Below are 20,527 nucleotides of genomic sequence, written 5' to 3' on the forward strand. Positions count from 1 at the left end.
TGGCCATCCTCTCCTCCCCCCTTGAGATAGTAATGCATCCTAAGGGCAAAGAAGTTTAAAGCAGATACAACGACAGTGCACAGACCTTTGGAAATATCAATAGAATGAAGTAAATAAACACATAAACAAAATACTTAATTTCATGGAAGAAGTTTAGCATTATCTTAAAACAGACAGTTGCATGTCCTCATTATTTGTCTTTCAAAGAGAATGCAGGAATTGCTCTGAAGAACTGTTTTGAGTATATAGTTAGCAAGTTAAATAACTTTGTATATTCTGAATAGACTCATACAATTATCTCCAGAAACTTACAAATGCTGTCTGTACAGTATCTTCTAATGACAATGTAAAGTCCCTTTTCAAAAGAATTTAAATTAAAAATGTGGTTTACTTGCTCCCAGAATATATATGATAGAATAATGAAATCTCTTCATCTTTCATAGAATCAGTTGTGTATTTGATCAGTACTCAATGAAAAGTAACCAGGATTTTCTATCTCATTACTCTATTCATACATCTCAAGCACTGAAAACTAGATGTACTCTGACAAAAGTAATTGCAAGAATGAGCAATGTATCAGAATATTACAACACTGACATATCACCTGGCAAGGACAGAACAGTCAAGACAATAGCCAAAACCATGTATGCATTTTAGAATGTTTTTCCATTGCTCACTAGGTTTTAAATCCGTGTCATTTACTCATTCTAATTTTAGAGAGCACAGACATATGAGTATATGAAACACGTTAAAATTTTAGGACAAATCTTAATTACTTTATAATGAAAGTACAATTTAAATGTAACTAACTTTCAATTAGCTTTATTAATATTACTGTGCAATGAGGTAGAAAATACAAATTTGCCAAGGATTTAAAAAGCATTTATAGTTTTGGGCTTTAAATTATGGTGTTTTTTTTTCCTCTGGAACTTTTGACTTTTTAATCAAGCCTTGCTTGGGCTAGAGGTAAAACGAGGCTGTGGTCCTGAACCTATGGAATCTATGACCTGAAGGATGTGGGTGATATGGAAAGAAATGGTAGACGAAGAGAAAGAAGCTGGACCCTAACATTTCACCCAGGGAAACAGGCTATTGTCTTCAATGTAATGATTTCCAGTAGACATCTGAACTGTGAGCAACAGCGGATCATCATGTCCTTCTTGGCCACAGAGAGCAGAAGCCATGGTCCCATTTGCCTTCAAGACGCTGACCTGAGGGGTCACAGTGACATCTTTGACCATCTGGCCCTTCTCCATGATAGAATAGTCCTCAGAACTGAGCCCAAGGGTTTTCCCAAAATGAATCACCCCTGTGAGCCAGGAAGAGAAGGTGAAACCATTTCCTGATACATTGATGATGCTTAAGACAGTTTTCTTTGTTCTGAACAAAACCTACTAGCCTTAACTGGATAGAGAGAAGAAATTCCAAGGGAACTACAAAGTTGATTCCATTAATCCTAAGAAGATACATGGAGCAAGGATCTTGAGTGTAACACCAATGTCTCAATATGTTTTCACATGTATGAATTGGTTAGAGACTACACAGCAACCTGTGAAAAAAACTGCATGATCTTCATTTTTGTCCTAGAAGTACAGGCAGAGGCAAAGAGGTTAAATTGGCAGCCAGTGTCACAGACATGGTAACATGAAGAGGCTTGGATCCTTATCTTCTGTCTCCAAGTCCAAAAGTTGTTGTTGTTTAATATCAAAGCACTGTTTCTTTAAGTCATATATACATGTCAGCAGTTTAAGGTTGAAAAAGTCCTGGGTAAACAGAAATCCACTTGTTTGCAGGAGAAATCTTCATGCCTCAGATTTTGGTGCTTCTCCAGTGAACTGCTGCTTCCAGATTCCAGGTGCTGGCTAGAGGAAACTCGCTGTCCACTATTCGTGGGACAAAATCAATCTCAGAAGATGTAGAGGTTGAAATGTTAATTTTCTGCATAAAAATTCAGACCCACTTATAGGTCATATCAATACAGACACTATATAACACAGACACAATATGGCCAGCTTCTTCTGATCAGATTAACTGAGTATTTTAGAGTTTCCACGATTATGTGCACTTGTTCTGTTTGCATAGTTTTAAAGAGACAGTATTTGGAATTGCTAATATTTGCCTGCGTTAGCTGAACATCTGCCTTAGAATACAGTAGACCTTCAATTAAAGAATATACTTTGTAATAATACAGAAGAGGCCAGAGGTCTACAATGTGGCATTCCTGAGTTATTCTATAAGTCACAACCACACTAATGGAGTATCTGAACGTGTGTTGAAAAAAATCCAGGACTGGACATCCACAGACCTGGGCTCTAGCCCATCTCCATACTTATTTGACCATAGATGATGATGACAAAGATGATGATGACAGTGACAGTAATGACCAGTTAACCTTTTTTGAGTACTTAAGAAGTTCCAAGGATTGTCCTGAGCAGTTTCCATCTACTAACCCATTCAATTTTAATGACATCTAAGTGAGGAAGGTACAACCATTCCCACTAATGTCGGGGGAACTGAGGGATCCATTAACTGAGACCTCACAGTTACTGGTGGGCCTGGGGTTAAACAAAAATAGCAGATTGGCTTCAGAATGTGTGTTCTTAAGCACACTTCATGATTCTGTCACAACAAATTGTAATCTTTCCAAATTTGAACACCTAAGGAGATAATGGATGTGCAAGTGCTTGGAAAAATTTTAACTGCTATATAAATATCAGTTATTATTATCTGATTATCTAATTGCATAGCCACATGGTCTGATAATAATAAAACCTTCACAGGGATATTTTGGTCTTGAAAACCTTATTGTAGGACTCTCTCACACATTATTCATGCTTTCTTTCAACAACCTGCAAGCTTTCATCTTACAAACAAAACATACAAGGCACAGTTCATTAAAATGGCCTGCATGCAATAAAACAACAACAACAACAAAACTAATGTCAGGGCAAATAGATGAGGAGCTAAAATCTTTTGGCACTTAGAGACAGTTCTCCGTTTCCTCAGCCTGAAATTCTTTTTTCCATCAACCTCAAAACTCATTCTCAAACTTAAACTGCTGCTTAAATGTCACTTCCCAATATTTTAATAGAAAATATTAAGTAAGAATAAAGGAAACAGATGGTAGAATTTACATACAAAAGGGTTATTGGACCATTACAAAATCAATGAGAAAAATTGTTGATTATTTCTAAAATTACCAAACTGATTTAAATAGATTCAAAGCACTTTGATCAGACTTAACTCTGCAGAATAAAAATATTCTGTTTAAATTTCACTACTAATGATTTCATTTGTAGCAGCAGTTTCACCTTTATGGGTTCCGGAAGAACTTGCCCATTTACAAATTAACTTAGAGTAAGAGGTAGCTACTGATGATAAAGTGGTTGTTTTCTCCTGATCTTCATTAGTAACTTATAAAGCTCATTTGGAGGAGTTTCTCTGAGGAGGTCCCCTAAAAATGGTGGCTCAGCGCATCTACCATTCCAAAAATGAACTGAGAGAAAAAGCCCAAGGGGCTTGTTATGCAAGAAAGCTTCAGAGTTGATGGGCAGGTGTGTTTATAAATATCATTTCTAAGCCTCTGTCTCCAGAATATCTATTTCGTCTGGTCAGTTGCTTTCAATGTGTAATGCTTTATGTGAAAATTAAAACGTTAATGGTCCCAGGAATATAGAAGTACCCATTTAGTTTTTAAACTGATTTAGACTTAACCAATGTCCTTGGCTTAATTAGTATGCTTTTCCAAGTTTGACTACTGTGGATGGATACATATCGGACTGGTCAAATGTTTGCACTACACAGTAAGTCACTCAACTTTTTTTCTTTTTTTTAGATTTTATTTTACTTTAAGTTCTGGGATACATGTGCAGAATGTGCAGGTGTGTTACATAGGTATACATGTGCCGTGGTTGTTTGCTGCACCTATCAACCCGTCATCCAGGTTTTAAGCCCTGCATGCATTAGATATTTGTCCTGATGTTCTCCCTCCCCTTCCCTCTCATCCTCCATCGGGCCCTGGTATGTGATGTTCCCTTCCCTGTGTCCATGTGTTCTCATTGTTCAACTCCCACTTATGAGTGAGAACATGCAGTGTTTGGTTTTCTGTTCCTGTGTTAGTTTGCTGAGAATGATGGTTTCCAGCTTCATCCATGTCCCTGCAAAGGACATGAACTCATCCTTTTTTATGGCTGCAAGGTCACTCAATTTCTTTACAATGGTGTAAAATGGAAGACATGAGCAAACTGACATTTATCATAAAAATAACTCTCAAATGTATAACTTTAGTTTGGAATGTGTACCCAAAGAATTTTATCATGAGTGAGATTGCACATAATACTGTAATCAGAGAAGTGTACTTTTCATCATTCACTCCAATTCCCAACTATACCTTACAAAGTTTTGTCTTTAGGTTATTTGCCATTAAAAATTAATGTAGCACAAGGAGAAGAAAAACATATATTTCTTCATAAATAGTTTAAAGAGGATCTGATATATTCGTATTTCTCACTATCAATACTTGCAAAAATAAATAAAACATTAATACAAATTGGTTTTGAAGAAAATAAAATTTAAAAGTGAAACTCAGAAAACACTACAATTTGCGAATGGGAACATAGCAGTTTAAAGAACCGGTCTTTGATTTGTGACACATCACACATTTGCCCCCCGTTGATCTGCATGGCTTGCTGGTGCATTTCTTTCAAGTCTCTGATTCAATGTCTTCTCACAATAGAGGATTTCCTGGCCTTCGATCATTCTTTATTCTAGTGGTTCTCAAAACTCTTGGTCTCTTAACCCTCAAAATTATAGAGGACTCCAAAGAGCTTTATTTTATCTGGGTATATATGATGCTAGTCACTCAAAATGTTTCCAACAGAAGAATATGCAGCACACATTCCCAGAGCTGTCAGGGACATGATGTTGTTACATGCCATGTAGTCTCTGGAAATCTTCAACAACATTCGTGTGAGAAAAAGAATGGGAAAGCAAGTATCTCTTAGTATTATTATGAAAACCTTTTGGCTTTGAAAGTCCCCATGAGGGGCCACGAAGACCCCAGAATTCCCAAGTATATTTTGAGAAAAGGTGCTCTACTCTACTGTTGACCTGGCTTTGTCCTTCTGCAAAGCCATTATCAATCTGGCCCTCCAGTATTGAAAAGGTTGATTTTGGCCTTTTCTGACTAGAATGTAAATGCCACAAGGACAGAGACCCTTTGTTCCTGCCATTAATAAGTGGTTAATACATACATTTAACAAAATAAATGACTGGAACATCTACCTGTGCCTACAGTGATATAACAAAAACTCAGTATATTAAGAGTTGGTTACATCAGTTACTGTTCAAGTGCAAGTGCCTTATTGTTTGATCAGTATCTGTCAGTATCTGTATTCTTTTTTTTTTTTTTTTTTTTTTTTAGACAGAGTCTGGCTCTATTGCTGGAGCTGGAGTGCAGTGAGGCAATCTTGGCTCACTGCAACCTCTGCTTCCCAGGTTCAAGCGATTCTCCTGCCTCAGCCTCTCAAGTAGCTGGGATTACAGGAGTGCCCCACCATGCCCAGCTAATTTTTTGTAGAGATGGGGTTTCACCATGTTGGTCAGGCTGTTCTCAAACTACTGACCTCAAGTGATCTGCCTGTCTTGGCCTCCCAAAGTGCTGGGACTGCAGGCATGAGCCACTGTGCCTGGTCAATATTCATATGTTTTAACTTTTGGGGAAATCCCTCAATACATCTTCATAATGTGTTACTGAGAGAGTCCTCTCCTTCCTCTGCCTCGCGGGGAAAAGTCTGCTTATTCTAAGGCTTTCTCACTGGGGCTGGCAGCATCTTTGCTTTTTCTCATACCTATGGCAGCTCTGAACCTGTCCTCACTTTCAGCAGCTTTCATCTAATCTTCATATTTGTGTTCTGGGAATCTACAATGCCTTGACAATTTCAAGACCAGGAAATTCCCACCAGGTTCTACACACATTGTGCTTGATCCCAGAAGATTCTGATAACTCAAGTGGGAATGATGTCTTTAATGAGAAATTTGCATTGTTTTCTCATATTAAGTGTGTGGTTAAAGAGCTCTTCTTACTTGATGCCTTTGCCTATTCCTTAAATTCTTAGGTTTGCCTCTGAGCTGGCGACCTTGTTAGAGAAGGTATAACATGCTTCTGAAACATCTACATGGTAGGAGGAAATCTAAGTGAAATCTAAGAAAAAGAAATTAGGCCGGAAGCGGTGGCTCATGCTTGTAATTCCAGCTACTTGGGAGGCTGAGGCAGGAGAATCACTTGAACCCAGGAGATAGACGTTGCAGTGAGATGAGATTGCACTATTGCACTCCAGCCTGGCGACAGAGCAGGACTCCGTTAAAAAAAAAAAAAAAGAGAAATTAAACATCGGCTGAGAAACAGGTAGAAATACTTTCTGGAATGGAGGATAATTACAGCTTCCTGAAGGATTTTATTATTTCCTGTGGGCCACCTATGTGTTTTCCCTCAGCTTTTGCCCTCACCTTCCATTTTTGCTACTGCTAACCTCCCATTAATTTCATACACCCGAGGTAGGGGGGAAAGTGAGTGTAAGTGAATTTCAAAAGGAATGGTAGCATCAGCCAACTTTAGACATGGACACCATGACAAACCTCTGGAAAGAACAGTCTTGTTTGTATTTTAAAAACTTGGACCTCCCAGCACTTTGGGAGGCCAAGGTGGGCGGATCACTGGAGGTCAGGAGTTCAACACCAGCCTGACCAACATGGTGAAACCCCGTCTCTACTAAAAATACAAAAATTAGCCAGGCGTAGTGGGGCACCTGTAATCCCAGCTACTTGGGAGGCTGAGGCAGCAGAATCGCTTGAACCCAGGAGGCAGAGGTTACAGTGAGCCAAGACTGCGCCATTGCACACCAGCCTGGGCAACAAAAGCAAAATTCCATCTCATAAATAGGTAAATAAACAAAACTGGACCAAAGAGCATATGATAAAGTGATTTCACAGGGAATGAACAGTTAGGATAGCTCAACTGACTCAGACACGCTTTCAGGATGTGGGGTGTCTAAGGCCAGGTGACAGTCCTTGGGCACATCTGGGATGAGGAAGGTTTTCTATCCTGTTGGGTCTATTGGAGGACCTGGTTTCCACTATAATAGAAAGCAAAACAAAGAAAACAGCCCTTTTTCCCTGACCATGACTTTTATTTTTTGAGCCAATTTGATTAATGGATTCATCATTTTGATTACTATGATTTTCATGAAAAATTTACTCTCCTAAGACCTCTTCTGCATCTTTTGGTGTCGTGCTTAACACGAATTATGAAAACATTCACTTCACAAGGATGCCTCCCACCTTTATTATTATTATTGCATGAGAACATATGGAATTAGGTTTTATAGCTTTTAAATAACCTGATCTCTCAAATGTCTCTTGTAAATTAAGTATATTCACAGTAATCAAAATAAAATAAAACTGTAAGTCAACAGTGAATAATACATTTGCCTCTGTTAAACTATATATGATTATTCTATTTTAATTCCACCTGCTTAGAATGGTAACATATATGATTGATTCCTGAATATATTTAAAAATATATTCAGATTTGAAAACTTATAATAATATGTACTTTTTTTACCATAACACTCAGAATATATTAGCTCTGAAGATTTTCTTCCTACTGAATAATGGAATTTTCTAAAATATGACAGAATTTCAATTCATTAATTTGCTACAGAAAAAATAATTACTATTGCAAAATACAATATTTAAACAAATTAACAATCTGTGGTTAAACATACAAGTTATTTTTTTCCAGGTTATCCTTTCTATTTCTTATTTTGACTGACAACATTTTTGTGAATCACTGGCTAAGATATAATCACCTTTATTTCTGAGTTTGTATATAAAAGGATGCATAGATTAAAGAAAGTACTTGGTCCTAGGCAGTTCAAGTCACATTATTCATTATGTAGAAAGCTAATGGCCCCAAGCTTCTGTTGGTAAATTATTTTTTGTTGTTTTGTTTTGTTCCACTGAAGCGACAGCAGTCTCTGAAGTAATTCTCCTAGTGACTCAGTGACACATATTTGTTAAAATTGAAATTACACAGCCAGTAGTCACAAAAAAGAGGCAGGGTGGCAAAGGTTGTGCACATGGTTTACCAAGTGTTTCAGATTGCACTGTTAAAAATACACAAAGTGTTGGAAAACACTGGTAACTGTATGACCCAATAAAATCAGCATAGCAGAGCAGTTACTGCTTGCCTTGAGGTCAAGAAGATGCGTACTGTGACTCAAATTTTATTTTAATCAGACCTTTGAAAGACAAATAGCAAAAAGCTTTAAATAAAACAAATTAAGAACTATGCGCTCATGGGGTGAGACTGCTTTCCATTTTAGAACTTTTCCAGACTGAGTTTAGACAGTATTTAGCCTTGTTTTAGTCCCTTTTGAGTGAGGATTAAGAGACTGGTTCTCAAGGGCAGGGTGCCAGGTCCAATTTAGCATTAGCTGGTTCATAGCTAATGAATCCATTGATTGAATAATCACTGACTGGCAGAATCTGATGGGCTTTTCCTAATTAGATGAAATCTGTCAATGTGCCACTGCATATCTATTTGCTATGTTTCTATACGGGAGAGGTAAATATGGTATACGGTTGTTCCACTATCGAGGAGGATGCTGTGCTGATAGTGCTGTACACTCACTCTCTGCTAGTCCTCTGCACAGAGAAGGATGTCTTGCAGTTTGGCTTCTGGTTGGGTTTGGCCAATGGGAGGCAGGAGAAGGAGATCGGGGGAGGGAGGAAAAAGAGATTATGACATTGATTCCCCGCTTGCTGCTAGACTCTGCTGGGGATAGTTCCTTGATTTCCCTTAGGGTCTAAGGTTGGTAAGGGCATATCTGTCTTCCACTGCCTGAATACCACAACATGCGCTGTTTGTTCCCTTAATCTTGCCCACCTCTTCATAAATAGTCCCTTAATTAAATTCTGTTCAGTTAAACTCTTTTGAATAGAATCTATATCTCATCTGGAACCTAACTAATATATATACACAGAGCAATTTAGATTTTTATTTTATGATCCTCTGAACACTTAAAATTTGCAATATTGATGCCCAAAATGATAGTTATCTACCCAATATGTTAAAATTATTTTCCTACTTTTTACTCAGTTACTTCAGTTTCAAGGTGACTCTGAAGATGTTAAGGGCAAATGGTTCTTAAGAATAATAATATTCTTTATGTGACTATGGTTCAGAATCCTTCCGCATACAACTTTTGAATGGTACTTTTATCAATTGTTTCTTTTTTGTTTTGTTTCTTTTCCTTTCTTCAAAGCAGGATGAAGGAGCTTTCAAAAGAAATAATCAACTAAAATCCTAGGAGTCTTCAATAAGATAATTCAGTACGTGACAATATAAAGTGACTAATCTTTCTGAAAAATAAATATTTGGTGGTTACCAAATATATGTGGAAAGACCATACTGGAGCATTTAACTTCCCTATTATAAACCATTTGTAGGTAATTTTTGAATACATATTGTAGGCAAACTAAAGTGAAAGCTAAAAAATTTCTTTCCATTTTCCTTGTGTGTAACAGAGTTTCTCAACTAAGAAAGCTCAGTACTATTATTTGACTTACAGAAAAAAATATCATCTATTTATCCCCTCTATTTCTCTCTTCTGGCATTTATTTATCTTTGACTATTTTACTTTATATTACTTTATCTCTGCATTACTATTATCGTGTGCATCTTACTAGTTTCTTGCTATTTATTTACCTCTTTTAAGATTTTCCCCAAATAAGTACAACATTCTTTATTTTGTTTTCTATTTTTAATCATGAAGTTAAGATATCCTCTGAATGTGTTTTTTCCCCCATATTTCTGTTTTTACTAAAAAATGTTCCTGTTTTATTTGCTTAGTAAATACTATGCAATTTTCCTTATTATTTCCATTTGATTCAGTAAATATCCAGAAGTATGTTTCTTAGTTTTAATATTAGTACATTTTGCTTACAATTTTATTATTTACTTTTAGTGTTGGTAGATTTTTATCCAAGAATATGGCCCTCCATACTTCTTAACTTTTATAATTGCCTTTATCTTCTAGTAGCTGGTCAATTTTTATAAATTTTCCTTGGACATATGTAACAAACATATACTATCATGCAATAAATAAAACCTTTAAAAGTTATTTAATACATGGTTATCTTAATTTGTTATTTCAACATTTTGTGGCTTTCCCTTCTAGCATTCTGTCTGATTCATGAGACGTGCATTCAAATGTTCACAATAATATTTTTCCTTAATTTCTTTTATTTTCAGTAACATTTGTTTGAATATTCACATGCTATGCTGTTTGGTGCACACATGTTCATTAGATTTGAGTATGAGCTTAACACATCTTTATAAGTTAAGACAGCTCACTACATAACTCCCATCTTTGGCCCTGCTAAGTGATTCTGTATTAAATTCCAATTTATCTCACATTATTCTTCCAATCCCACTCTTTGCGTTGATTATATTTGCAGGCACTACTTTGACTATTCCTTTAATTTCAACACTTATTTCATTAAATGTTATGAATAACTCATAACTACTTTATCTTTGTTTACTGCAAATTTGAACTTTTATTCTTTTCAGAGGAGAATTTAGAATGCAGCATTAGATTGATATACCTATATTATCCCTTCTATTTTAATTTGTTTACTTTTTATTTAACTCATTATTATCTGTACTTTCCATTTATTAAATGTTACTCCTTCTCCTAAACTCATAATCAAATATATTATTATATAAAAAAATGAGATTTCCACTATCATCTCCCCGTTTCCCAACAAGGCAAACTATTCTGTTGCTGCTTTTATTACTCGCTAATAAGATGAATGCATGTGTTTCAAATATTAATTAAATGTGTTCTAACTAGAGTTGTCCCTACAAGAGAAATATATTTAATGACTATGAGTAAAAGAGGTAACGATTATACATTTTTCAATACAAAATACAGAGAACAAGGATAATACCAACCAATCTTTCTTTACGAATTGTATTGAGAGGATGCATACGGGTATAAATAAATCTGTGTATACACAACAATGTTATCCTAACAGTAATGGTATTACAAAGATTATAGAGAAAATGAGCTAATCTGTAAAATAAATGGTTTTCAAGATCAGTTTGCTATCTTATCCTTATGTCTTCCTTTTGCATGACGAAGCTTAGTGGGTATTGGAGGAAATTTTATTTTTTAAATTAAGGAATAAAATGCTTCACTGGTTTTTGATGTATTACCAGGATAATACCTATCTTAATGATGAAATTTTTAGTCTTTTGTGGAATTTTATTAAAATAAGTAAAAAGAATTTTATGATTTATTTAAAGGAGGTTCATTTCAACTCTTAATCCACAACCATTCTTGTTGAAAAATATGTCATTAAATGGAGAGAAAGTGATTTTTAAATGTTCTATGGAATTAATATAGCAATGCAAGATGGTTAAATACAGAAATGTAAGAATTTATTGCATAGTACCTTAGCATAGTACTAAATAGATAATACTAAGAGTACACCAATTTTTTTCCTATTTTGTCATATAATTGCTGCTTTTTATGATTTCTACCAACAGTGATCTCTATGAGTAAAGCACTGATAGGTAATTTTTTTTTTTTTTTAAGATGGAGTCTCCTTCTGTTGCCCAGGATGGAGTACAGTGGCGCAATCTCGGCTCACTGCAACCTCTGCCTCCTGGATTCAAGTGATTCTCCTGCCTCAGCCTCTCGAATAACTGGGACTATAGGCACGCACCACCATGCCTGGCTAGTTTTTTTGTAGTTTTAGTAGAGACAGGGTGTCACCATATTGGCCAGGCTGGTCTCAAACTCTTGACCTTGTGATCTGCCCATCTCGGTCTCCCAAAGTGCTGGGATTACAGGCGTAAACCACCACGCCCGGCCAGCATTGATAGTTAATTTTAAGGCAGACATTGTGTTGACTACAAAATATATGATGAGTTCATAAAATGCAGTAGTCTAGATATTGAAAGGGATATCAGAGAACAGTGAGAATCACCAGTATGTCAGTAATTAGTGCGAAAACTAGATGCCAACTACTGACTTAAAAGAGTTTATACTCCAATGTGAATTGAGGTGGGATAATGTGGGAAGGGAACAGATGGGACAGAGTGAAATGGATAAAACAAGCATAAAAATATCCTGAAATCCTCATTTGATATGGCTCATAACAGTAATGATATTAGAAATAATGACATAATACTCCTATATTTCAACTATCTTCAAGCATAACTGCCACGTGACTTACTTTCACCTGTAGAATAATTCTGTGGGTCAAGTATTCCTGATTCCTGTAGTGACCTAATACAGGAGTCCACCAGCTCGAGACCTGTTGTAAGCTCATCTTCGATATCTTTTTGACCATCTGAAATGAAATATTTTAAAGTGATGAACAAACACATGGTATATTATTCTTAAAGATTTAGGTTATCATTTAATCATGGAAAATATCCTAGTCAAATATATTACCTCTATGAAGTTTTCATTAGCTATTCCATTTTAGTTTTTGGTCAACCAACATTAAAGCCAAGGTCAGCAATTTCATGTACCCTTGAAGAGCATAGTTACTACAGAATTGAAAGATTTAACTCTCAATAAACTGTGAGCTATCATAATGACTTCATCTAATTTTACTATCGGGATGTTTTCCTATTACTTTTCTAAGTCTCATTCTAAAGTTCATAAGAAAAGTCATCAGTAGAGATATGTTTATAAGTGTAAGTGTTCATCAATAAGATAGACATTACCTTGTGACTGCCACTGAAACTGCTCTTCTGCTGAACTGTAAAAAAGAGAATACAGAGATATAATGCATTGATTAGAAAAGAAAAATAAAACCCTAAAATCTAAGACAAAAAGGCACATTAGGGTAGTAACAGTGGCTCCATTGCATTTCCTTTCATTTCTTACTACGAAAAGGGATTCCACTTTGATATAATTTTAATTTTAATCCATTTGCTGTATATCCCTTTTGATTCACAAGTATTAGCATGTTTTAAATGGACATTGTCCAGTAATTTTCAGAAGAGCTCATTTTTTACAAAGTCCAACCTGTTAGACTCATTCTTTACAATAGCTTCTATATACATGCAGTTTTACTCAATTTTAGTTATTTTAGAATAGGATCATGTAGACTTTGTAAGGTAGCCTAATAAGGAAATAACTATCCCTTTTTTTATTAGAGAGATGAAATAAATCTTTGCCTCCATTTAGTCATATCATATTAAAATTTCCCTTTAGTTGATTATTAAGAGTTTAAGTAATTTAAAAATTATAACACTTTGCCACCAACTAAATACACATTTCCAAAAGTCTCAATAATACATCTTATGAAATGACCCAGATGGAAAGGGTTGTCCATATACATATGCCAAAGATACTGTATAGAGTGGTTCTGTATAGGTAACAGATTTATTTTGGATTTATTAAATACAAAATATATAGTTTCTAAATATGAGCAATTCTTCCATTGTGTATGCAAACACTTCCTACATGCCCCTTTTTTATACGTAAATAATTGGTGAGAAATCTACATGCTAATTCCTGAAAGACATCATTTTGAGAACGATTTTGTACACTTATTTCATGATATTTTACTCTGTTCTACCAGATTCTATGAATAGTTCATTAGTTTCACAACAGCACGTGGATTGTAGACCTTTAGTCTGTACCTTAGAGGTGGGTTCTGAATACATTTACGGAGAAAAAGGGAATTCTGGGTATAAATCAATGTTCAGAAAGGCCATGACTGGCGTAAATGAAAACAAGAGTAGTCCATTAAGAGACATGTGACTGTTATAGGGTATCTTGCCCCTGAGTCAATCCATATTAGGAAACTGGACAATGGTTTTATAATAATGAGAGCTGTAGACAATATTGATACAGGAAATGATAATATTTCAAATTCAGTCCAATGCAACTATTTCTTGCACAAAAAGATGTGACATTATATAATAGTAACATATAACTACAAAGTTTAGCCCTTAAAATAGAAATGTAATAAAAATGATTTTAAAAATTATAAAAACCTTTTAAAAATTAACAGGTTCACTTAGTAAGTGGAATTTAATATAAAGTAGTCCCATCTTATTATTCAAGAATCACCAATTCAAAAATCAGAACCATAGTTATCCTGGCTATTTTAATCCTCTAAGAAGTCTATGGATCATTACTTTTCAACAATGTGAATATCAAAATACTACTGTTTAAAGATCAATCCCATTGGTCATTTGCAGAAGGTAGACTAGAACTCAGGCATATGGGTTCTGAGTAATTCCGAATGCTTACTTGTGTCAGAATCACCTGTAGCATTTCTTAAGTATATGTATTTTGGGGCCCTACTAGAGACCTACAAGATGAAAGTCTACGGATTAGGCTGGGAGCCTGCATTGCATAACAAGCTTCCATGATGATCCTTGCGTGCTTCTAACTTTGAAAAACACTAGATACTATTTTCATTAATCATCCATTATTAATTTAGGGCTCCCCACAACTTCATTCTTCTATATTTTAAGGCTGGACAAATTCTCAAGGTGGTATAATATTTTAAGTGTTTACATGCCATGGATTTATACACAGATAGAAAACACTTCCATATTGATAGTGGGTTGAACGGAGGGCCTTCCTCTCTCAAAAGATATGTCCTCATCAAAACCCTAAGACCTGTGAATGGTAACATATTTGGGAAAAGTGCTTTTGCAGGTGTAATTAAGTTAATAATCTTCAGATGAGGTCATCCTGGATCATCCAGGTGGGCCCTAAATCCAATGACACGTGTACTTATAAGAGATAGAAGAGAGACAAAAATGGAGAAGGGCAGGCCATGTGAAAATGGGGGCAGAGACTGGAGTGATGCAGGCACAAGTCAAGGAATGCATGAAGTCATCAGAACCTGAAAGAGGTAGGGAAGGAAACTCCCCTGGAGTATTTGTAGGGAACGCAGCCCTGCTGACACCTTGATTTTGAACTTTTGGTCTCCAAAACCATGACAGAATAAATTTCTATTGTTTTAAGTCACCCGGTTGTGGTAATTTGTTATGACAGCGCCAGGAAACAGATACAACAAAAAAGTTCTCGTGTTATGTCCTCCAGGATTTGCTATTATCTCTATATTCCTACATTCCTTCACCAGTACAGCTATTTACTAAGTGCTTCCTGAATACCAAGGCCCAGTTAATTCACAACAATCACAAATCTCTCCTTTATAGATGGGGAATAACAGATTTAGTAATGTTGAAAAACTTGGCCAAACAGCTCCTAAGGATCCCAGCAGGGATTTAAACTGATGTGTGAACTCCTAAACTCAAATTCTTTTCTTTAAACCTTTATTTCCGGGATCCATGTGAAGGTTTGTTACATAGGTAAACTCATGTCATGGGGGTTTGTTGTACAGATTATTTCATCGCCCAGGAATTAAGCCCAGAACCCAAGAGTTATCTTTTCTGCTTCTCCACCTCCTCCCACCCTCCACTCTCAAATAGACCCCAGTGTCTGTTGTTTCCTTCTTTGTGTTCATAAGTTCTCATCATTTAGCTCCCACTTGTAAGTGAGAACATGCAGTCTTTGGTTTTCTGTCTCTGCAGTAGTTTGCTAAGGATAATGGCCTCCAGCCCTATCCATGTTCCTGCAAAGGACATGATCTCATTCTTTTTCATGGCTGCATAGTATTTCATGGTGTATATGTACCACATCTTCTTTAATCAGCCTATCATTGATGGGCATTTAGGTCGATTCCATGTCTTTGCTATTGTAAATAGTGCTGCAATGAACATTTGTGTGCATGTGTCTTTATGGTAGAATAATTCATATTCCTCTGTAATGGGATTGTTGGGTTGAATGGCAGTTCTGCTTTTAGCTCTTTGAGGAATCATCATACCGCTTTCTACAATGGTTGCACAAATTTATATTCCCACCAACAGTGTGTAAGTGTTCACTTTTCTCCTCAACCTCTCCAGCATCTATTATTTTTTGACTTTTTAATAACAGCCATTCTTTCAAAATCAAGTCATGGCAGGGCTAGGCATGGTGACTCATGCCTCTAACCCTGGCTCATGCTTATAATCCCAGTGATTTGGGAGGCTGAAGCAGGGGGATGGTTTGAGGCCAGGAATTCCAGACTAGCCTGGGCAACATAGCAAGACCTCATCTCTACAAAATCTTTTTAAAAATTAGCAAGGTTTGTTGGTGCGTGCCTCTATTTCTAGCTAATTGGGAGGTCAACATGGGAAGATTCTTTGAGTCCAGGAGTTTGAGGCTGCAGTGAGCTGAGACTGCACCACTGTCCCTCATGCACCCCAGCCTAGGCAAAAGAGTAAGACCCCTGCCTCTAAAAAATTAAAAAATGATTTTTGAAAATTTGTGCAAGGAGACATGCTTAGGTTACCACCCATTTTAAGTGATATGAGTGAGGGTGTCAATGAAAGTCATTCCCAGTGCTCAGTAAAGTCCAGCACGCCTCTCCTTGCAGGCACTTTAAGGAACACACTCTGCTTAGCTCCCTTCCACATAGATGGGGTCACAAAAGCCTATGAGAGGAAGTGACAAGTGCCACTTTATGGCCAAGCACAGACTAATAAGCATGAGGTCTTCATGCTTTCTCTCTCTCTCAAGCCTCGTGTTGAGATGCATGCCTGGGTAACTATGCGGAATGGAGACTTCTGCCAACCCACAGAGAACACAGAGCACCAGTGAGAAACAAACCATTGTTGTGTTAAAACTCTGTAATTAGAGGGCTGTCTGATCCCGAAGAATAAATGTCACACTGACCAAAACAAAAAGGTGAATTCCTAAGGCATTTCTTGCTCTTGCTCTTCAATTTCTGCAGTACAGAGTTGGAAGAAAATGTCCGGGGTAACCCTAGTACAAATAAGGTGGTGCCGATTTTATGTGCAGGTGTTGATTTTATGTTTAGGACTACACGTCATGCTATTAGATATTTATTTTTCTGTTCATCTCTATCAAATGTGTTTCAATTTTATGACACAACAGAAAAAAGAAGAAACTCTTTTTATTATAATTTAAAAAATATAATTGGAAGTGATTATAAAACTGTCTTTCCAAAGCACAGGCAACTTCCTTTTGGGCAGACAAAAGCATTAATCACTTCAATGGTTTCCCTGATTTCTTTGGCACAGTTAAAATGCATTAAAAGTATGACTGATCACAGAGAATGGAAGTCCCAAGAGAAAGCTAGTTTGGATTTTATTTCCTTTAAGTGCACACTTTATTCTCTTAGCTAGGAGATTTTATGCAATTGCCTATTTTATGTATTTGATTCCTTGTTTTAAAAATTGCTCTAAGGTAGATGCTTTTTAAAAAGCAAACAAACTATTTATTTATTCAATAAACATGGATTATGCCTGGGTCACAGACACACTCATATCAGGTGTCTAGGAATTACCTGTGGTAAATTTTCTCTCAATTACATAATTCAATTTAATATAATAGAAACGTCATTTTTGAAGGTGTTATAACTTAAACGCATGTTCAACTTCAGGAAATAAAGTTTGCTTTTACTGCTGAAATGCTATTTTATGAAATAGAAATCACCTCTAAAGAAATAAATGTAAAAAAGACTATAGACATAATTTTGATCAGTCCATATGTGTTTGAATATACCTAAATATAAGATCCAGAACCTAGTGACTGTGAGAAAAACATGTATTTAGGACAAAGACAACCATAAATAACACTTAGCCTTTAAATACATAAAGACATCAGTGATGCTAGGAAAGAAATTTTGAAACAATATATTGAAAGCAAAAATCCTAATAGCTAATAATTATATAGGTCTCATTTGGTAGCAGACAATAGTCTAACTGATTTGTAGTTAATCTTCATATTAAAACTTTTGAGAAAGGTAATATTTTCCCATTTTAGAGATAATAAAACCAAGGTAAAAAGATGCCAGGGAAGTTGCTAGAGGTCCCTCAGCCAGTTAGTAGAGAAGCCAGGGTTATGACCTTGGTTTTCTGGTTCCAGAGTCTACAGAAATGTGTGAACCACTATTCCAGTTATACATTTGGCTACATCAAAAGTAAAACCTTATGTGACTAAAAAACTCCTACCAGAAACCAAGTTGTAAAATAAGCCACAACCTGGGAGAAAATATTTGCAAGGCATATAACTTACAAAGGCTTACTTTCCAGAATATACAATGAACTCCAACGAATTAATAAGATAGAGATTTAAAATGAAATAGAAGAGAGCTCATCAGACATGCATAGCTGGTGCACAGCAAAAAAACAAAAAAAAATGTATGGCCACTGAACACATTAAAAGTATTTGAGGAATAAAAATTAAACACAAGATAACTCCTCATACACCACAAACTGTCCAAAAATTTGAAAGCCTGACAATATTAAGTGTGGGGGAAGAAATGGGGAAGTAATTCTCATACATTGTAGGTGGGAAAGTAAATTAGTGAAACACACAGGTGACTTGTGGGATAGTACCTGGTAATTTTGTACATGTAATACCTAATCACCCAGGAATTTTGCTTCTATGTAGAGACTCCAGGAAAACATTTGCATCTTTGTCCAGGAGACTTGTACAAGATTGTTCTTGCCTACATTGTTGTAATAGCAAGACAATGGAAACAGCCTATGTGTTCCAGCAATAGAAAAATAAACAAATATAATAATATGATTACATATCATATATGAGGGGACTTCAAAAAGTTTATGGAAAATGCATATTATGAAAAATTTATTTGTGGATTTCAAATATTTGTTGCACCCAAATAAGCTGATATTAACTTGTTATAACATGTCTGAACCTGATCTAGTTTGACGCACTAACGAGGGTAAGATATCGGTTTGAAAAGAGCTCTTTTGGGCCAGGCATGGTGGCTCACTCCTATAATCCCAGCACTTCAGGAGGCTGAGGTGGGTGGATCACCTGAGGTTGGGAGTTCGAGGCCAGCCTTACCATCATGGAGAAACCCCATCTCTACTAAAAATACAAAAGTAGCTGGGCGTGGTGGCGCGTGCCTGTAATCCCAGCTACTTGGGAGGCTGAGGCAGGAGAATCGCTTGAACCTTGGAGGCAGAGGTTGCGGTGAGCGAAGATCAGGTCATTGCACTCCAGCCTGGGCAACAAGAGTGAAACTCCGTCTCAAAAACAAAACAAAACAAAACAAAAAAACAAAAGAAATAAAAGAGCTCTTGTTAGAGCAATATGAATTCTGCTAAAATTGAAGCAAGAATAAATATCAAATTTACAGGAAGCTTGGTTGGAAGAATGGCAAAATCATTGATGCCTTACACAAAGTTTATGGTAATAAAGCCACCAGAGAAATCAGCATGTTACAAATGGATAACTGGTTTTAAGAAGGGACGAGATGATGACGAAGATGAAGCCTGCAGTGGCAGACCATCCACATCAATTTGTAAGGAGCAGGGTCGCACCTGGTTACTACTTGGATATTGGGAGAAATACAGTTTATTCTTTACTTTTATCTTTTAATTCCATTTGTCCACAAACTTTTTGAAATCCCCTCATATGAACACTTGTGGAATAAATACTATTTGGCAGGTAAACTAAATTAGCCAGATACATATGTAGTTCTTAAAAACAAAATACAGAGAAAAAAATGGAAGTTGTCAATAAGATACGTATTGCAGGATCCCAATTATGTGAATTTTAGAAACACTGAATAAACAATATTGTTTATAAATATACACATTAATACATATACATGCATCTCTCTCTATATATATATCTATATAGATATCTATCTATATATACAGATATCTATATATATATATATAGAGAGAGAGAATAAAAACATATGAACTGAAAAGGTATCAAATTCAAGATGGTGGTGGTGGCTCTACAGCGGGTCAGGAGGGTGAAGAAAATGAGTCCAGGAAGGATAACTTCCCTCCCTCTTTTATCTCCAATGTTTTATTTATGAAATATGACAAAATGACCTGAAGTTAGTAAGACAAAATGTTAACATTATTTTAAAAATATCTTTGATACTTGGAAGAGAAAAAATTCCCCATGATTCCTACACTTAGAAATATGCTTAGTTAAATGTTTAGATAAATCTTTGTGATTGCAGCCTTTATAATATTCTTAGCATTGTTAGAATCACTCCCAGTTTAAACTCAAATGATGCCAAACAATTCTGAAATATATAATTACAAATAATAGTGGCAACAACTGTTTAGAGATATATTAACTTCTTTTTCCATTTCATATGTGAGACAATTGACAGTGTCATTTTTACAATGTTTCAAGTTTGATTTAGTTTGAACATTTCAAGTAAGCAACCAATAACCTTCAAGTTCAGAGGGCATGAAATAGGAAGCACACTGGTGTAAACCCAAAGATAACCTTTGAGTTCCTTCAGAAGTGATTTCCACCTCATCATTCCAACATCATAGCCTTAGTAACTATCTCCAGGCCATTTCTAATAAAAATATATATATGAAAGTTCAAAGCATTTTTCTTAATGCCAGGAA

At 35.9% G+C, this 20,527-nt stretch overlaps 1 protein-coding gene across 7 annotated transcripts in view; it reads right to left on the reverse strand.

Moving 5' to 3' along the window:
• Nucleotides 1-20,527, reverse strand: part of CTNND2 (catenin delta 2) — a 933,574-nt gene that overhangs the window by 427,072 nt on the left and 485,975 nt on the right. For all 7 annotated transcript variants that reach the window (XM_001147603.6, XM_016952954.3, XM_009448799.4 and 4 more), the window contains 2 exons: nucleotides 12,806-12,840; nucleotides 12,307-12,423 (listed from right to left, as the gene is read on the reverse strand). In XM_001147603.6, coding sequence (XP_001147603.3) covers nucleotides 12,307-12,423; nucleotides 12,806-12,840 — 152 coding nt within the window. The remainder of the gene's footprint in view (nucleotides 1-12,306; nucleotides 12,424-12,805; nucleotides 12,841-20,527) is intronic.

Source organism: Pan troglodytes, chromosome 4 (genome assembly GCF_028858775.2).
Source record: "Pan troglodytes isolate AG18354 chromosome 4, NHGRI_mPanTro3-v2.0_pri, whole genome shotgun sequence".
Lineage (NCBI taxonomy): Eukaryota > Metazoa > Chordata > Mammalia > Primates > Hominidae > Pan > Pan troglodytes.